General features: G+C 40.6%; 1 protein-coding gene across 1 annotated transcript; it reads right to left on the bottom strand.

Moving 5' to 3' along the window:
• Positions 1-4,887: 4,887 nt before the first annotated feature.
• On the bottom strand, positions 4,888-14,310 carry LOC136707687 (phthioceranic/hydroxyphthioceranic acid synthase-like). The gene is made up of 6 exons (XM_066681903.1): positions 14,253-14,310; positions 13,995-14,148; positions 13,580-13,740; positions 13,216-13,422; positions 12,672-12,853; positions 4,888-11,911 (listed from the first exon to the last, which is right to left on the bottom strand). Exons 1-6 carry the CDS (start codon positions 14,308-14,310, stop codon positions 6,377-6,379), a joined length of 6,297 nt encoding a protein of 2,098 aa, XP_066538000.1. The 3' UTR covers positions 4,888-6,376.
• Positions 14,311-20,485: the final 6,175 nt, after the last annotated feature.

Below are 20,485 nucleotides of genomic sequence, written 5' to 3'. Positions count from 1 at the left end.
CGGCGCTGCAACCAACTGATGTAATCCCAGATTTGAAACTTGAACCCAAAACACAGCTACTCCCACATGGAGGCTGGCATTTCCAAGAAAATCTTCTGCACGGTGACTTAAAAGATCTGCTTTTTCTCCACCTCATTTACCAAGAGCAAAGAGTTTTGCCACAGGGGATTTGTTCTGTGATCTGGGCTTGTACCAGATACTTAGCACTATATGTGAGAGAGAGAGAGAGAGAGAGAGAGAGAGAGAGAGAGAGAGAGAGAGATACACACAGCAAGTCAGAGAAATGGAGAGGGAGAGAGATATACACACAGAGTTAGAAAGAAAGAAAGGGGAGTGGGCAGTGGTGGGAGGGAGGAAAAACCTTCCTGCCTAACACTATTAAATCAGATGGCAGCAGTGTGTGCTGATAGTGCCCAGGCTTTTCTCCTTTTCTCACTCACTGTAAAAACTGGCAGCTCTCTGCAGTCCAGTCTGATAGGAGGAGCATCTGTTGAGACAACAGTGAGAGCAAACACATAAACCCTTGACCTTGAGGTGGAACGGCAGCATGGAGCCAGAGTGAAGTGTGTGACCAGTTAAGTGCCCACCTCTCAGGCAACAGAGCAGCACTGTTGCCAGTGTTTACACTGCGACTCCCCGGCGTCCAAGAACAGTTTTCTTTACTCTTTTGGTCACAGTGAAGCAGAGCAGAGCCCATTCTCTCCACTGGAACACTGGACTAAACATATTTTTATATTCCACTTTGGATAAATAATGTGATACAGATCAACACAGCAATGTACACTTGTGCATAGGCTTACACTTAAACACAATATACTCATCACTTCTGTGCTGATCCAGTTCAGGGACGTGGTGGAGGGGGTGCCAGTCCTTCACAGGGCAACACACACACTCACACACACTCTCACTTTTGATTCGCCAATTCACCTACCAACGTGTGTTTTTGGACCATGGGAGGAAACCCTCACAGACAGTCACCCGGAGGAAACCCATGCAGACACAGAGAAAACACACCACACTCCTCACAGACATTCACCCGGAGGAAACCCATGCAGACACAGGGAGAACACACCACACTCCTCACAGACAGTCACTTAGAGGAAACCCACACAGACACAGGTAGAACACACCAAACTCCTCACAGACAGTCACCCGGAGGAAACCCATGTAGACACAGGGAGAACACACCACACTCCTCACAGACAGTCACCCGGAGGAAACCCATGTAGACACAGGGAGAACACACCACACTCCTCACAGACAGTCACCCAGAGGAAACCCATGCAGACAGGGAGAACACACCACACTCCTCATAGACAGTCACCCGGAGGAAACCCATGCAGACACACAGAGAACACACCACACTCCTCACAGACAGTCACCCGGAGGACACCCACGCAGACACAGAGAGAACACACCACACTCCTCACAGACAGTTACCCGGAGGAAACCCACACAGACACAGGTAGAACACACCAAACTCCTCACAGACAGTCAACCGGAGGAAACCCATGTAGACACAGGGAGAACACACCACACTCCTCACAGACAGTCACCCGGAGGAAACCCACGCAGACACAGGGAGAACACACCACACTCCTCACAGACAGTCACCCGGAGGAAACCCATGCAGACACAGAGAGAACACACCACACTCCTCACAGACAGTCACCCGGAGGAAACCCACGCAGACACAGGGAGAACACACCACACTCCTCACAGACAGTCACCCGGAGGAAACCCATGCAGACACAGAGAGAACACACCACACTCCTCACAGACAGTCACCCGGAGGAAACCCATGCAGACACAGGGAGAACACACCACACTCCTCACAGACAGTCACCCAGAGGAAACCCATGCAGACACAGGGAGAACACACCACACCCCTCACAGACAGTCACCGAAAGAAACCCACGCAGACACAGAGAGAACACACTACACTCCTCACAGACAGTCACCCAGAGGAAACCCACACAGACACAGGGAGAACACACCACACCCCTCACAGACAGTCACCCAGAGGAAACCCACGCAGACACAGGGAGAACACAACACACTCCTCACAGACAGTCACCTGGAGGAAACCCATGCAGACACAGGGAGAACACACCACACTCCTCACAGACATTCACCCGGAGGAAACCCACGCAGACACAGGGAGAACACACCACACTCCTCACAGACAGTCACCCGGAGGAAACCCATGCAGACACAGAGAGAACACACCACACTCCTCACAGACAGTCACCCGGAGGAAACCCATGCAGACACAGGGAGAACACACCACACTCCTCACAGACAGTCACCCAGAGGAAACCCACGCAGACACAGGGAGAACACACCACACCCCTCACAGACAGTCACCGAAAGAAACCCACGCAGACACAGAGAGAACACACTACACTCCTCACAGACAGTCACCCAGAGGAAACCCACACAGACACAGGGAGAACACACCACACCCCTCACAGACAGTCACCCAGAGGAAACCCACGCAGACACAGGGAGAACACAACACACTCCTCACAGACAGTCACCTGGAGGAAACCCATGCAGACACAGGGAGAACACACCACACTCCTCACAGACATTCACCCGGAGGAAACCCACGCAGACACAGGGAGAACACACCACACTCCTCACAGACATTCACCCGGAGGAAACCCACACAGACACAGGGAGAACACACTACACTCCTCACAGACAGTCACCTGGAGTGGGATTAGAACCCCCAACCTTTAGGTCCGTGGAGCTGTGTGACTGCGACACTACCTGCTGCACACAAAATTAAATTATTTTATTTAAATATCAAAAGCCAAGAGAATATTTTTGAAATTTTTGTCGAACTACTCCGAAGCACATTATTTACATGTGTCTGAGGTTAAGTATTCTCTCCCTGTTCCTTGTAGCTTCTTCTGTAATGATTCATCAGTTATTATCCTTCATTTTGTGTCCTGTGAGAGTTTATTTCCTCACTCAATTGTAGGCTGGACATTGTAATGCGCTCTCTGGTCTTTTAAATCTTATTAAACCAACATCTGTTTCTCAGGGTTGCGCAGTAAACATTATAAAGTAACTGTAATAGATCACCTATCAACATGTTTGTAAATTTCTCTTACAACCTAACTATCAGATACACAGAAACATATGACGATGTTTATCTAATGAGATCTGTTTTGGCCTGGAGTTAACTCTTGTAGTAACTCTATAGTCTTTTTCTTCCACTTCTATTCACAACCTTAACAAGATCCAAAAATGCTGTATGTACAGATACTTTTGTGTGAGTGTGTGTGTGTGTGTGTGTATTTATATATTGCCATGTACACTACACTCTACATTTACCTCACACACAGACACATACAGAGAGAAGGGAAGATAAAATGTATTATTAGCTTTTTGATACCGTGATATTTTATAACAGGTCATCATATCCTAAACGTTTAAACCATAACACCAAAGGTATAAAGACCGCTCTTTCTCAAACCTCTCCTTACTCCCCGTAAAGTGCACTATGTCAAACTACAGGTATCATCCAATTAAAGACATTTTTTAAACAAGTTAAATATCTCCTGACCCGCTAAGATAATACGGGAACATACATGCGCGAAATGACCGTATTTTTATGTTCTGAATTAATTACTTTGAGATAATATCTCGAGGTAGAGGGGCTAAAATTAAGCGCATTACCCGAGCTGGCCGGTAGACGGCACCAAAACTGCATTCGCTATGACCACATTCCCATATCCAAATGACCTGTTGTTGAGAGTACTGAAAGTTGATTACGTGATTTGCGCTACTCTGATGGAAATTGACCCTTAACAATTTCTTTTTAACTCGTCCACTGTTGTGGTGCTCGCCAACCGACGCCGATATTATATAAAAGCGCCGTCTTATACGTGTTTTAACTTCGATGCCACTCCAGAACGCTAGGCTGGAACCCATGAATAATCTCCGGACTGCATACTAGTGCCATCTACCGGTCAGAGTGGGTAATGCCTTTACATTTACTCTATCACTGCCTGAGAAAACACCTTATTATATTCAAATTATCACAATTTGAGAAAAATCTGATTAATTAGTGATCACTATCGAGATCAGTTCCTGCTTTAATCCCAGCTCTGCCATTGGGTGTATGTTCAGGGAATGACCTTGGGATCGCTACATGCAAAGTTATGTGAGAAAAAGAAGGTGGCTGGAAGTGGTGAACTCCATTAAACTTGCATTAAATTTTAACTTAAGACAGTTTACTTATCAAGAAAATTATTATTGTTTTTATTCTCAGATAATGTGGACATTTTGTGGACAAAGTAAATTGTGCACATATAAACAATCCACAGTAAAAATATAAAATTAAACAGGATGCTTTAGAGCAGCTGCAAATTAATTTAAGTTCACCCAGGCCCAATGCCAAGGTTGGAGGTGTATAAACCCCATATTATTTGGTTTTGAAGGAGTGGAACCTGATAGAAATCATCCATCATAGCCCTGCTCTGGTTGTAACCTCCTACTCTGACCTCCTAGTGCTGCTTCACTCTTCAGGGACAGTAAAACCTGCTTATAACTGATTACAGCAGCTTCGAGATCAGAATGGGTGACATTCAGAGAACTGGTGAGATCCACAGACCTCACTCCTCCAGGAGTGGACCGGACCCTGGAGCTGTGAGACAGTGACACTAACTTTGCGCCATTGTGCTGCCCCCCATGAGACAAAAACAAAGTCATAATTCTTTCTCCATATTAAAGTACTTTATTGAAAGGAACAGCTAGACAGAGAGATGACATTTGACAAAACCAGAGCATCTCTGCTGAACAAAGGAATGACAACATTTTAAGTACCCCCCCCCCAAAAAAAAAAAAATAATAAAAAATAAAAGACTGGTGTTATGATTGGTTTACAAAAATAAGGAATGCAAAATTCATTGATTACAAAATGTAAAATATGACTGAACCTCATAATTTGAGCTTATTGATTAGGTAGAGTAATATATTACTAGAAATGACTTGATATGCCCTGCTTGGCATATTTGGCCCATGTCTGGCACAGACAACATGCACCACAATCCAAGTCAAGACCAGTTCCTGGGAGTTGGCCCATGACCTGCCCACACAATAGTTGTCAGTGCCGGACCTGAACCGTAAATGCCAAAATTGAGACTGATTTAGCTCATATGTGTCTGCTGTCTGAGTATAGAGTATTCGTTAGAAGAGCTTAGTTGCTATAACACATTCAAACACATTTGACACTGAGTGAACAAAGAACAAAGGATCTCACCTTGTTAGAGTATATGAGCTTAATTATAAAAATCTCTTAGTGTGAATTTAATACTAATAACAAATTTTTACAAACATTTTTCAGATTTTTTTGTTAATACACTATATTTACACAATGTATTATTGCAGTGTATTTGAGACATTTACTCTTTTATAGCTGTATTAGTTTGACATTTTGACCCTGTTTACATGTGCACACTTAATCCATCTTGCGCATCTGGCTTAAATCTGGATATGCTGCATTTCTGGAAATGTATTTGTGTGCTTTGAGAATGTGATGTGACTCCATGGGCCACCATATATTGCTCAGCACAGGATACAGGAAGAGACTGAAACTCTTCTGATAAACAAGTGCTCGAGGCATAAAGAGAGGATTTGCATATTCCATCCCTCACAGCAATCAGATTTCAGTCTGACACACGTGAGTACCAATGTAAATGCATGTGGCTAAAACACTATCAGGATACAATCCAGATTCAAGTCACATGAAGTGACAGTGAACAGATGTAAACAGTGTCTTATCGTTAGTATAAAGTGTAAAATGTTCTTAAAGAGGGACCTTGTAAAATATTCTAAAACCATATAAGTACACGCTGACCATTTTTTTCAAAGCTGTATTTTTAACTACACCATACAAATGAGTACACCATTTCTACATCAGTAGACCATGAAAATATCAACAAAAATCTTAGTAAAATGTTAGTATGCAGGCATAATATTAAAATGGACTGTGAAGTACTTTGCAAACATTTTGTGATTAAATTTGACTATGTGCAACTTTGATGACTAAGTACCAGTACCATCTTTAGATCTTTGCTATATTTAACACACATTAACATAACATCAAATGTATTTTTTTAAACGGACAGAAATATAGCATATTTGTTCCTGTAGTGGAGACTTTAATATTATTTCATGGAGAAGATTGCATTTAAACAGGGGATAATTCCTATGTTTTGCATACCACTGTATTTACCAAGTACTTTACCAAATGACAGAACTATATTCAGAAAAAATCAGGAAAATCAACATAAAAAAAAAAGCCTAAATGATTTAAAATAATCACAATAATAAAACGGATTAATCGTCACTAGCTATGAGTCTAAAATGCTATGATTTCTTTTGTGTTTTCTGGAAGTAATTCAATTTCATCTTGGTAGTTTCCTCCGTTTTCCAACAGTTTAACTAAGTCTGACAACGTGCTATGTGGATCAAGGAATTTAACAAGGGGTATGCTAACCCCTTTGTCCTGGAAGATACGATTCTGCAGAGTCATGGCTAACATAGAATCAATTCCCAGTGATGACAGTGGAGTATCATCACTCATCTCATCTTGTTCAACACCAATAGTGCTACTTGTGACTGATTTGACATATTCATTGGCTGAAGCAGCTGTGTTTGTCTTCTCAAGTCTGGACTCAATCATATTGGGCTTTTTGTAGGCCTCCATCACAACTGCCATCAAACGCATTGAGAGGGATTTGTTTTGGGAGAGAACATTATACCTTATGTTGGTAATGTTAAATCGACACACAGCCTGTTGTGGTCTGTTAATGAGAAGACACTGCTCAAGGCTTTCATGAATTTCTGTCACTTCCAGGACCATTATACCTTTCGCCTCAAGAAATCTTTGGACACTTTCTTTGTTCTGTAAGAGACCCAGATTTAAAGCCCCCCAGTTAATTGACTGTCCAGGCAAACCAATGTTCCTGCGGTACTGACAGAAAGTGTCCATGAAAGTGTTGGCTGACGCATAGTTGGTCTGTGAAGCATTACCAAGAAAGGCTGAAATAGAAGAGTAGCAGACAAAATAATCCAGTTTGCAGTGCTTAGTGGCATGGTGAAGATTGATTACACCATTCACTTTTGGCTTCATAACCTTCTCATACAGGGATTTGTTCAAGCTCTCAATTAGCCCATCATGCAGAACAACTGCACTGTGGAACACCCCTTTGATTGGATTTGATGGGAACATTTTTTTGATCTGAGCAAATGCCTGGCAAACATGCTCTGTTACTGAGACATCACACTGTAGACATGTGATTACTGACTGGTATTGATTTTTGACATTCTTAATTTCTTGTTCCATCAGCTGGCTTGGACTTCTTCTCGAGAATATAACAATGTTCCCTCCTCCCCTCTGAGCAATGAACTTCACTGTCTCAAAACCTAGCCCAGAGAGGCCACCAGTCACAATGTAGACAGCAGTCTTCTGAAACAACTTCTGAGATTTAGGTATCAGCGGGATGTCATACAGCTCACTTAGGACAATTACAGTCATACCTCGGCATCTGAAGTATGAATCTAAGTCCTCAGTCATTCCATTAGTTAATCTTTGAACAGGGATCTTTTCAAACATTACAGACTTTCTCTCCAGATGCATGCTCTTCAGCCAGTTGTAAATCGATAGACCCTGTGCTGCTAGTGATTGCTTCTGCATTATGATTGATGTGAAAAGGACTTTTATTTGAACCCCGTCATTTTGGCCTCTAAAAGCAAGTTGACTCACAGATGATTTCATGTGGTTGTCAGCTACAACCACAATGTTTCTAACTCCCATGATTTTACTGACCTCTGCAATGATGGATTCACCAGAGGGAGGAAGAAGGACAATTCCAGCCATGTCTTTGAAATCACAATGCAACTGATCAGCCTTGGTGCCAACTGTGACACTCCAGCCTAATTTGACTGCTGAGAGACTCAAGACTTTCACCAGAATTGAGTCTGGAGTAGTGGAGAAAATGCCCAGCTTCATCTTTTGTTTGGCCTTGGGTAATGCACCATGTAAGATCTCCCAGGCAAGTATAAAGTAAGAGACACAAGGAGAATCCTTCAGAAATGGAAGTCTGCTTGTTTTGTAGCAAGCAGCTGCTGGAATAACAACTTTGTTAGAAGCTGTAACAGGATAGCAGCCGACAATCTGATCTCCGATTTTTAGCTTGCCCACATCCTTTCCCACAGCTGTCACAGTACCACTAAAGTCAAGTGCTAGACAACTATGGTTCTGAGATACATGCCTGTTCCAGTACATTGTCTGACCAAAGTTAAATTCTGAGACACTGATCGGGAAGTAGTCTGAGGTGTGTAAACATATTTTAGAGAGCTGGACCTCCACATTTTTGTTATGAATTGATTCAACACATTTATCAGAAACAATTGCTGACAGTCCTGTCATTCTGTAGGGGTCAGAGGTTTGCAAGATAAAACTTTCACCAAAGTTTATGCTTTCGTTAGAGTACTTTGTTGTTAAATTCGGTGTATGGTTAATCTCTGGTTTAAGAATCTGACCATCTTTCACAACTAGCTCTGGGTATTTGCTGCATGGGTATGATTGGAGGATTTGGGCCAGTGCTTTGATATCATCAGAAGAGACTGAACTAATATCTATCAGCTGCAAGGAGAGATCTGGCAACTCAGCTGAACATGCTCTGGCCATTCCTGACAGTACAAAACCAGGACTAATGTGGTCTACTGAGAGTTCTGATGATCGGTAAGTAACTACCCGGATGGAGTTTGGAAAATTCATCATCTTGAGGCCTGCAACAATTTTTCGTAAAATCTCGCAGCAGGTTGCCATGCAATCTAACACTTTCACTGTTTTGTTTTCAGTTACATTTGCATCACTCCACATGAACAAAATTTCCTGGAAATTTGGAATCATGTTACTTGTGATTTGCATTTCAGAAAGGAAATCTTGGAAGCCATGTTCGAGCAGTGCTTTTTCATGTGCGGAGGAAATGAATTTAGATGATGGATCTAAGTATTGTTGCAGGCTCCTAGAAATGCCTAGATCATCAGCAAAGACCAGTGATTTTAGTGCTGAGGACTCTTTAGCATGCTCAAAGGCAGTGATATAGTTGTTCTGGTAAAAATACTCCTCTACCACACCAGAGCGGCTCCCTAGGTATGTGACTGTAACATGTTTCAGTTCAACCAAAACTCTGCCTTGTCTATCAGTAAAACAGCCACAAATGTTCAACTCCTCTGTTCCAACACTAATTGCTCTCAAATACACCACCATCTCCTTCTGCAAAGGCTCAAACACACTTATGCTGCCAATTTTAGAGGGAAATCCAGGTCTTGCAGAGAAGTGATGTGTTCCTGTTACAGACAGAAGCTGCAAGAGGTAGTCTAAGACCACAGGATGAAGGTAGTAGTCATGAAGCTGGGGCAGCAACTCATCAGGGACAATCACAACGGAATAGGTTTCTCTAAGCTCCTCTCCATAAAAGACATCCCCCTTGTTTTTGAAAACAGAACCATACTGAAATCCTAACAAAGAAAGCCTCTTGTAGAACTCTTCAGAACATACAACTGACTGACATCGTTTGTAGATAGAGTCGAGTGAAATGTATTGCTCTTCAGGCCGCCTACTTGGTGTTGATTCTACTTGGCCTGATGCAAAGTTTGTGGACAAAGAATGCACTTTGAAATTGAAGCTCTTTTCCTCTGTACTTTTAGTCGGATCCAATTTTACTTTTATATCTGTTGTGTTCTGTGACAAAACGCATGGCGTTTCAAATCTTACGCTCATCTGCAGTGAACTGAGAGGCACCTTTGGTTTTGCACTTATCATGAAAGCTGCTAAGCCCAACTCCACATAAAAGGCTCCAGGGATAATGGAAATACCCTGGTGTTTGTGGTCCTGGAGGTACGACAGTGACCCAGTGGTAAGGTTACAGCTGAAAATTGAGCCATCTTTACTCCTCTGTGTAATGGCAGGGTGGCTACTACTGGTGTCTGAGGATCCTCCATTAATAAACAGACTTTTCTTTATGTCGTCAAAGCAATACCTTGGGAAAGGAACAGGTTCCATCTCATGACCTTTGTAGAACTGGTCCCAGTCTACATTGACACCCATTTCAAAAAGTTTAGACACAACATTGAACATTGTCTCAAGATCTTTATGTGGCTGCACTGAGGAGAGCACCACTGTGTCATTTCCTAAAGTCTCCATGATATTTCTCTGCAGAGCCCTTCTCGGGCCAATCTCCACAAAGATGGCATTCTTTGTCTGTTTTGCAGATTTTATCGCTTGTTCAAATGCCACGGGCTCTCTGACATTTCTTGCCCAGTATTTGCCATTAACAAAATCTGTGGAGCACGCCCTGTCTCCTGACACTGTCGAGAATAACTCTGCCACCATGTCTTGTGTCTGTAACAAGCCTATTTTATTCTCCACGTCTGCCATGATAGAATCCATCATATGGCTATGATAAGCAGCAGACACATCCAGAACGTGAAGAAACAATTTTTTGCCATCACTGGAGTTGCTCAAGCGCTTGTGCAAACTATCAATAGCATCTGCTTCTCCAGAAATGGTGCAAGATTGAGGGCTATTTTGAGCTGCAAGACAAATCCTCCCAGAGTAAGAAGGAAGCATTTTCAACACATCTGGCACAGGCATGTTACTCACAACAAGCATTTTCCCACCTGTTACTCTACTTTGTAAACTACTGCGAAAGTAGATCACTTTTACAGCATCTTCAAGGGACAACAGACCAGAGCAATGGGCTGCAGCAACTTCTCCCACTGAATGTCCCAGCACAGCATCTGGCTTTATTCCCCAGTGCATTAGAAGGTTAGAAACTGCAACCTGGACTGCAAAGAGGAGAGGCTGTATGATTTCTGGTTTTGAGAAATCATCATCCTGTTCTGACTCACTTTCCAGCTGTTCCATGAGACTCATATTTGTGTAATTGTGAAAAAGACGCTCAATCTCTTTCACTTTCTCTCTAAAGCTAGATTCCTCTTTCAGAAGCTGCTTACACATGCCTCTGTAAGTAACACCATTCCCACAGAAAACAAAAATGACTCTAGGTTCCTGCTTTGATGGCACCACTGTTTTGTCTTGAGCATGCATAAGGGTCTCTTTCAGGTCAGTCAAAGAAGACGCATAGAATGCTTTTCTGTATTTGTGTTTCAAATGACTCCTGCAGCATGCAGAGGTATATGCCAGGCTTTTGAGATCTGTTATATTTTCTGCATTTATATTTTCCACAGTGTCTTTTATTGTCATTTTAATTGATTTCTCTGTTGCTGCAGAAACTACAAAAAAATGCTTGGAGCTCTTGACCTCTATTTTGGGTTTTATCTGCACATACTCTTTTACAACTGCATGTGCATTGGTCCCTCCAAATCCAAAGTTATTAATGGCAGCAACCTTGGCTGTGCTTCCCCTGGTGACCCATTTTTCAGCTTGGGTGGGAATTCTTAGATTGAGACTTTCAGCATCTATACTTGAGCTTTCCACTGAGTAGAACACTGTAGGCACAATAGTTTCATGCTTCATCATCAGTAGAACCTTAATGAGTCCTGCCATTCCTGATGCTGATTCTGTGTGTCCGATATTACTCTTCACAGAACCGATGCACAGTGGCCCTAACTCTGCAGGTCTGGCCTTGGCAATGACTTTTGAAATGCTACCTGCTTCTATTGGATCTCCCACTGGAGTCCCGGTCCCATGAGCCTCTACATACTGCACATCAGATGACCAGGTCTCTGTTGAGTAGATTCTGTTCAGCAGCTCCTCCTGCTGGACCATAGATGGCTTGGTCATAGGAGTGACAGTGTGTCCATCCTGGTTCACTGCTGTTTTGCATATAATCCCCCAGATGTGGTCACGATCTTCCAGAGCCTGTCAAAACAATCACAATATTTGTTACTTAGTGTGTCGCATTTTTACATATAGTGTGTGGTTGTGCATATACCAGTCTGCCCTAAAATATTTCTTCAAGGATTTGTTAGGAAAGGCAGTGTTTTTTTTTTTTATAGAAACATTAACAGTCAAAGAATTATAGTATTACAGCTCTTTAAATTTGGATATATAAAAAAACACACACACACAAACACATGAACACATTAATTAGGGATCTGGAATCCACCAACCAACGAACTTTGAAACAAGTCCACCCTGTCAGTTTTTGTGTGCTGTTTAAACTAGTAAATGGTAAATAAAATGAGTCATTCTGATTTTATGCTGAATTTTGTCAAATGTGCAGAGTTTGTGAATGTGCAAAGATGAGTTTAAATTGAGCATTAGAAATGGAGGCAGAAATAAGAACACATGTTAAATATGGAGAAAGGAGAAGAAAGAGAACCAAGCAAAAATGGCTAAAAACCAAAGCTTTGCTGAAACAACCATCCTAAACATGTCTATAAACAGAGGGAGAATGCTGTGGTGTTTGATCTTTGCTCTATTTTATGAAATGTAATGTCTGTATTAGCTTGTGGATTAGGAATAGAATATGCCCCATATATAGAACATTTTTTAAGTTTCTATGTAGCACCAAAAGCATCTCGCTCTTGCAAAGAGTGAGTACTAAATAGAATGTTTTCCCCCTAATAGTGTGTATACAAAATGCATTTTAATATCTGGATTATGTGGGGGCAAATACTTTTTTCAGAGGCTTCAGGAGAATGATGCCACACCCTTCTCCTCTCCCATAGCCATCCGCTTTGTTGGAGAATGATTTGCTGGTGCCATCAGGTGAGATCATCTTCGCCTTGCTCAGAGCCACAAACACTTTTGGCTCAATTAAGCAACTCACACCCCCACACACAGCCATTTGACAGTCTCCTGTTAAACAAAGTGTCAGTCAGACTTACTTTAAAAGGAATGTTACAGTATATATATGTGTGTGATATATAAAGATGACTCTAAATAATATCAATAACATTTCAGCACATACTTTTAAATACTGATTAGATCTTGACCCATTAACACTACTTAAGAAGGACAATACTGAGTTAACCCAGTAGCCTACTAAGCATGTCATTACTGTTGGTACGGCCTTTAATATCTCCATTTTTATTATTTTTACTAAAAACCTACTAAATACTGAAAATCCTTCCTGATCTTTGTATTTTATTAACGGACAAATCAGTTTTTAAAATACCAAATTTTGTTTGTTTTGTTGTTGGACATGTTTCCATTGTTACCTTCTCTGATGGCCTGACAGGCCAAATGAAGGGCAACAAGAGACGAGGAGCAGGCACAGTCAATAGCCAGAGAGGGCCCAGTGAAGTTGAAGGTGTAAGAGACCCTGTTGGCAGCTATACTCATAGCTAAACCAGTTCCAGTGCAGTGGTTAGTGAAGACAGGGTCCACTTTTGTCACCTCAAGTTCGTAGTCCCGGTTCATCAGTCCTGAAACCACATGAAAATGAATTTGTTGCAGGTCAAGATTAACCTATTTTTAGCACTTGTATTTTACATATTTTCCACAGCATTGAACCACATTAGTGTTTGGATTTAACATTATTATGGAAAGGTTTTTTTATTCATGCATTTGGTCCTGTGTTACCTATAAAGACTCCTGTTTTAGTCCCACTGGCCTTTTCCATAGGAATTCCAGCATTCTCTAGAGCCCTATAGGTACACTGCAGGACCATCTTTTGCTGTGGATCCATATTCTCCACCTCAGCTTCAGTGATGCCAAAAAACTTGTGATCAAACTCATTTAATCTGTTCAATAGAAAACACATGAGGTTGTTGCATTTTAAAGAAATACTACGGTCTTAAAAATAAAACTAATATGGGTTAGACTGCTGTGTTTTGTCAGAATGGGACAGATTCACAGACAATAAGAACTAAATCATAGCTGAAATATAAAAACAAATGGGAAAATCTACCTAAATCACACTTGGGTTTTAACCGTTCTTACTGGATGAATGTGGTTGGACATCATTCATTTTATTTAGAAGTTGTAAAAGACTCACCCCTCAACAAATGCTGCCTTTTCTGTTCGTGACTTTCCTGGTTTAGAGTCATCTTGGTCATACCATTTTGCTCGGTCAAACCTCTCAGCTGGAATATGCACTGCACAGTTCTTTCCCTCCAAAAGAACCTTCCAGAACTTATCGAGCCCCTCACCTAGACCACCGCAGCAATTAGCAGTGTACACAAATATAAATGCTTGCACAGGATTGATTTGGATATAGAGTGCTGTAGGTTAACATTATGAATTTAAATCTTACCTCCAGGGAAATTGCATCCAATGCCAACAACAGCAATCTCTGAATTATTGTCCTTCATGGTGGAAGTGATCTGAAATGTATCAGTAAAGTTTTAGAAACAGTGAAAGTGATCCAGGAGTTGGTAGGTAACAACACTTATACAAAAGAAAGTAAAGTCTTTTTGAAAGCTGAGTGCTTGGCTCCAACATATGGAGAAGAATAGAAGTTAAGCTTACTTATATAGTCAGGACTTATATAGTCAGGACATAAGAGAGGACATAATCAGATTGTCAGCTCTCTAAAAAGCATCTGAAATTGGAAAAGTAGCACATTCTTGACTAAACAAGGATGAGGAACAAAGACACGTCATTTTGAAAAGAGGTATCCTGGTTAATAATGAAAATTCACAATACAGTTCAAGTCCAAAATTTGTGACATCTAATAAAGAACAGAATATGGATGCTGCAGAAGATGGACAGATGTGCTTTATTGAACAAAGGTAGGCTATTAAATTTATTTTATTAAAACTGGTTGTGGTAGGAGTCCAGCTCCAGATGAATTGTTAGGTGTGTTCTCCTCGTGTAGGTTTCCTCCAGGTGCTCTGGTTTCCTTCCTAGGTCCAAAAACACCCGCTGGTAGGTGAATTGGCGACTCAAAAACAAGTGTCCATAGATGTGAGTGTGAGTGAATGTGTGTGTGTGTGTGTGTGTGTGTGTGTCACCCTGTGTAGAACTGGTGCCCCCTCTAGGGAGTGATCCCACCTTGTGCCCAGTGATACGGGGTAGGCTCTGTACCATTAACAGTATATATAAAGTGAACTCAGTGACTCTTCAATGGGGAAACCAATGGTCAGTTGTGTCACTTTCCTATTGGCTTCTTGTGCAATGAAAGTGAATGAATGGAGATGTTTTTGCACAATGTGTGTTTTTGGACCGTGGGAGGAAACCCACGCAGACACTGGGAGAGCTCACCAAACTCCCACAACCTCCAGTGGGACTTGAATGTTTGAATGGCACACATGAAGTCGAAGTCAATCAAAGATTATGGGAAATACAAGTTCTTACAAGAAAGACAGTGTATAAATATACACTTTTCACCACAATTAAGAGACTATACTTTTCATTTACTTATTTTAAATAAGTGGTTACAGACAATGAATGACTAAATGAATGGTTATGAATGGTTTAAAGTTTTTTGGACAGAGGCGGAAAAATGAAAAAAGACTTTTATATTTAAACTGGAAAATCCCAGTATTGTAGTCACTTTAAAAACATTGTGGGAGGCCAGTAGGACTGTGGGAATGATTAGATCTTTAGTCACTTTTTGCCTTAGAGATTAAGAACATACATCTTTCTTCCTCCCTCTCTCTCTCTCACTCACACACACACACACCATTTTATTCTCTCTAATATCACCTTTTTGGACAAAACGTAGCAAAACAAAAAACTGATCTGTGATGAAATCTTTTTTCCTGTGCCACTGATGTTCTGCTGTCTTGTAGGCTTTTTATTTGTTGTTTAAATTGGTTAAATTGGTGACTGCTGAAAGCTTCCTGTGAAGTATGTGCACATGTTAAGACTATATCCTTTGTGTTAGCGTTAGCTATTAACTCCAAAACCTAAACATATACTAAAAGATAAATAATGCAATTTTGATATTTAATTTGCTTTATACAGGAAAACTGGTGACACTACTTCAAAGCAATGAATAAAAAGAATTAGTCTGAGTTGTTGGTTTTTTTCTGTAAAACTTTCAGTCAAAAAGATCATATTTGTCTTTAAGACTGAATTACATGTCACTAAGACACTATATTTCAAAGAATGGTCTGTAAATCCAGCAAATCAGAGTTTAGTCGACCATGCTACCTCACCAACAGCAAATTGGTATTGAATTAGAATAGAATAGAATAGAATTCAACTTTATTGTCATTGCAAATGTCGCAAGTACAAAGCAATGAAATGCGGTTTGCATCCATCCAGAAGTGCTTAGAAGTAAACAATAAAATATAAATATGTATATTACAAATGTACAGTAAATTGTTTGGGTATGATGTGAATAAATATAAGTATGTACAGGTTATGAATGTGCAGACTATGAACAGGTTATAAATATGAATGTGAAGGTGTATAAACAGGGAGTATAATAAATAATATATAATAAATATAATATAAATGCAGGTTGCTATAATGTGAAAACGTCACCTATCAATATAAAAAACGATGGCCGGTATGTTACATTTGAAAGACAAATCTGTGTAATTCTACCACGTCACCACATGAAATTTAGCCCTGACATTGTGGTTTGTATGGGCATAGATTGGTTGTCAATGCATCTCCCTGCTACAAATGATAGTGATTAAGGCAACTATCTAAATAATAATAAAAAAATATTAAGAAAATAAAAACATTTTGAGTCTAGAAAAGTAATTCATAAATGTAATTATCAGTGATAAATTCATAATGGCCCTCACCAGGGTGTGTTCCTGCCTTGCACCCAGTGATTCCGGGTAGGCTCCGGACCCCCCGCAACCCTGAACTGGATAAGTAATTACAGACAATGAATGCATGGATAATTCATAATGCCAACAATGTTATGTTGTGAAAACATGCCTAAGTGTTGAAAAACGGTGCTTACTTTATTTGTCAGTGTCTCTTTATCCCTAAGGTGTTTTAGTTATAGATGCTCATTCCAAACAAACTCATAATCTGGTAAAATATACTGAGTTTAACTTTGTAAGGGAGTTTTTATTCTTTACAATGAAAATAAACAAGTCATGAAGCTGAGTTTGAGTCTAAAGTCTTGTACCTGTATTCCAGTATTGGGAGAGTCCAAATATGGATATTGTATTTAAAACTAAAACAAATGTTTCATTTGTAGCACACCTTGTGGTCTAGTTCCTAACAGTGAGTGAATGAGTGTGAGTCAGTTAGAGTTAGGTGCTTCACATTCAAAAACATAATACAAGAATAAATTATGTTCAGAAAATATTTCATTATTATTATTATTATTATTTCTATTAGGTATTTATTTTAAAGCTAAGTCTGAAACTGCTGAAATAGACAATGATTTGCATCACTTCTGGCTCCCACAGGAAACTTTTATTCTTATTATAAAAATAAAATATCAGCGAGCAAGATATTTGTGCTAGCAGAAATGTAATTTACTTAATATATATAACACTAAATCCTTAATTAATATGAAGATATATAATTATAATTAGTATGTGCTAGCATGCATAACTGCTCAGATACTTAGAAATTGTGCTGTTTCTTCAAGGAAAATATACTCAGTCACACTGCTTTTTTTTCAATTATTCAAGAGTACAATGTTGTGCTATTGTCATAATACTGGAGGAAGAAATGTGAAAATAATAAATCCATTTATGCATAAGTATAGAAACAAATTAATTAAATATATAACATGTTTTGTTCATTTTGATAGTGTAATTACACTTTTGGCAGTTTTCTTCCCCCATACTTAAGGGAATAATTATTCAAAACAATAAAAAGCAAGCTGTCATGCAGTTGAGTTAAAAAACCTACCTTTATTCCAGTAATGGGAGTTCTGTCTTGCCATAAGAAGTCTCAAAATAATCATCAGAAAACAGTTTATATAAGCATCTCTGAACAGCAGGTTAAACAGACAGTATAAAGATTGTGATTGGCTACAGAGTAGCCAATCCTTTCGCCACTCTTCACAAGTAACCTGTTCTCAGAACAGAAGTCCTGTTACTGGAAGTTATCCATTACACTAACATACACAAAAAATATATGAAATGTCAGCAAGTTGTGTGATATATATAATTTTAGACAGTTATAGGGACAGTCCTGTTATGAGTCATGAGTGTTTAGGCAAGAGTCAGCATCATGTCTCAAGACAATATAACATACAGAAAGCCTATATGGTAAGTGTAGCTTATAAACTGTAGGCTGTGGATTCGAGTCTTGCTCTGGGTGACTGTCTGTGAGGAGTGTGGTGTGTTCTCCCTGTGTCCACGTGAGTTTCCTCCGGGTGCTCCTGTTTCCTCCCACGGTCCAAAATCACTTTGGTAGGTGAATTGATGACTCAAAAGTGTCCGTAAGTGCAAGTGTGACCATGTGAAGGACTGGTCCCCCTCCAGGGTGTGTTCCCACCTTGCATCCAGTGAGTCCTGGTAGGCTCCAAATCAACCGCAACTGGAGACAATGAATGAATGACATCCTATTTATAATCCATAGGGTTTAATATGATGTCAGTGCACCCCTCTGGGAATGTACTACTGGAAGAATGGTCAAAAATTCCCATAAACCTTGAAAGCCTACCTAGAAGATTTAAAACTGTTATAGCTGCAAAGGGTGGGCTAACATCGTATGAAACCCTTTGGATTAAGAATGGGATGTTTCTAAAGTTCAAATGTGTGGGAAGGCAGACGAGTGAATACTTTTAGCAATATAGTGTATTTATACCTTATTGCAGACAATTAGAACACAACTTACACACTCAGAGCAAGCAGGAGCCAAACTGCTTGTCTCACGACCCTGGCTCGCCATATTCCCATACTCCCCACGCAGAATAGCGCAGGGAACAAAGTTATACACCTTCTCCAAACATATGTAGAATGGAGCAGCAAATTCCCAAGTCCTCAATTCTTGGCATATATTTTTCCAGGGAGGCTGAGAAGCATGATGCCCTTATAAGTGGCACACACACTCTGGTGCACTTTTATAAAAACAGGAAACATCATCGCTGTTTGCCATTCCAAAGTCACTGTTCCTGAAGTACAAGTGATATTGTAGATGTGTGTCAGTCAAGACAATCCTCCAATACCAAGGGGCAAACCTCATCCACTCCATGGACTTTGTCACTGTGAAGCTTCCCAACTATCAGCCAAGCAAATGGAATTTGACATAGCAGGCATATCTTTTGGATTTAGGAGTCCCCAGTGTGCTCCTTCCAATGACCAACAGAACCCTCTTTCGAGTTACGAGTTTCACTATCTTTACCGAATACAGCTTGAACAGTGTCCCCCTTTAACCTCCTGAGCTGTGGGAGTGTTTTCCAGAACCTCTATGAAGCTGCTCGGAAGTCATTCATGATCATTCAGTGGGACAAATACTAACTGCTGCCAGCTGGGCATGTGTATCTCCACACTCATCCTACGCCTTTCATCCTGTGCAGTACCCGAGTAGGAGAGACACCAACTCATATTTAGAAGTTTGGATCCAGACCCCACACTGTGCGTAGAGGTGAGCCCAACTGTATCTAGCTAGTTTCTATAATCTTCCTGTAAGCCCTTTTACAGTTCCTCATTTTAATTTCTTTCATTGCTTGCAGTTTCGTTCAGTTATTCGGAATGTATGCAGAAATTAAGTGGAAGGAAGTTTCTTTTAGCTGTTCTGGTAAATTGATTTACAGGAAAACATATTCATACTTTCATTTTCCTTTCTCAGTAAAAAGTCATTTTCACAACCACCACGCCTGGTGGGCCCCCTAAAAAAAAAGGGCTTTTTGTTTAGTCAAGATTTTGTATCCTAGCTAGTACAATAGCTGGACAATGAAAGTGAAACACCTGGTTTTAGACCACAATAATTTTTTAGTGTGGTGTTGGGCCTCCTTTTGCGGCCAATACAGTGTCAATTTGTCTTGGAAATGACCTATACAAATCCTGCACAGTGGTCAGAGGGATTTGAAGCCATTCTTCTTGCAGGATAGTGGCCAGGTCACTACGTGATGCTGGTGGAGGAAAACGTTTCCTGACTCGCTCCTCCAAAACACCCCAAAGTGGCTCAATAATATTTAGATCTGGTGACTGTGCAGGCCATGGGAGATGTTCAACTTCACTTTCATGTTCATCAAACCAATCTTTCATCAGTCTTGCTGTGTGTATTAGTGCATTGTCGTCCTGATACACGGCACTGCCTTCAGGACACAATGTTTGAACCATTGGATGCACATGGTCTTACTGGTGCAATGTGCAGTTAACGAAGATTGGCCACCAGGCTGCTCCAATTTAGCCATGAAACCTCCCACACTACAATGACAGGTGTTTCAGTTTCATTGTCCAACCCCTATACTCGAACATAGCCAGGACAGGGCCAGTGGTGCTACCTAGAAAGAAAAATAGCAATTCCGTGTTTATAACTACATAGGTTCATACATATGCAGTTAGTGGGAGTGAGGTGGGCTTCCTATATCAAAAAAAGTTTGGTAGCTATCTCTGTATATGAAGTGGGATTGTGTTTTCAAGCAGGCTGCAATTACTGGTCACATATTTA

Source organism: Hoplias malabaricus, chromosome 9 (genome assembly GCF_029633855.1).
Source record: "Hoplias malabaricus isolate fHopMal1 chromosome 9, fHopMal1.hap1, whole genome shotgun sequence".
In the NCBI taxonomy this organism is placed as follows: domain Eukaryota; kingdom Metazoa; phylum Chordata; class Actinopteri; order Characiformes; family Erythrinidae; genus Hoplias; species Hoplias malabaricus.
Note: the sequence above shows the minus strand (reverse complement) of the source record. Positions and strands in the feature narration are given on the sequence as shown.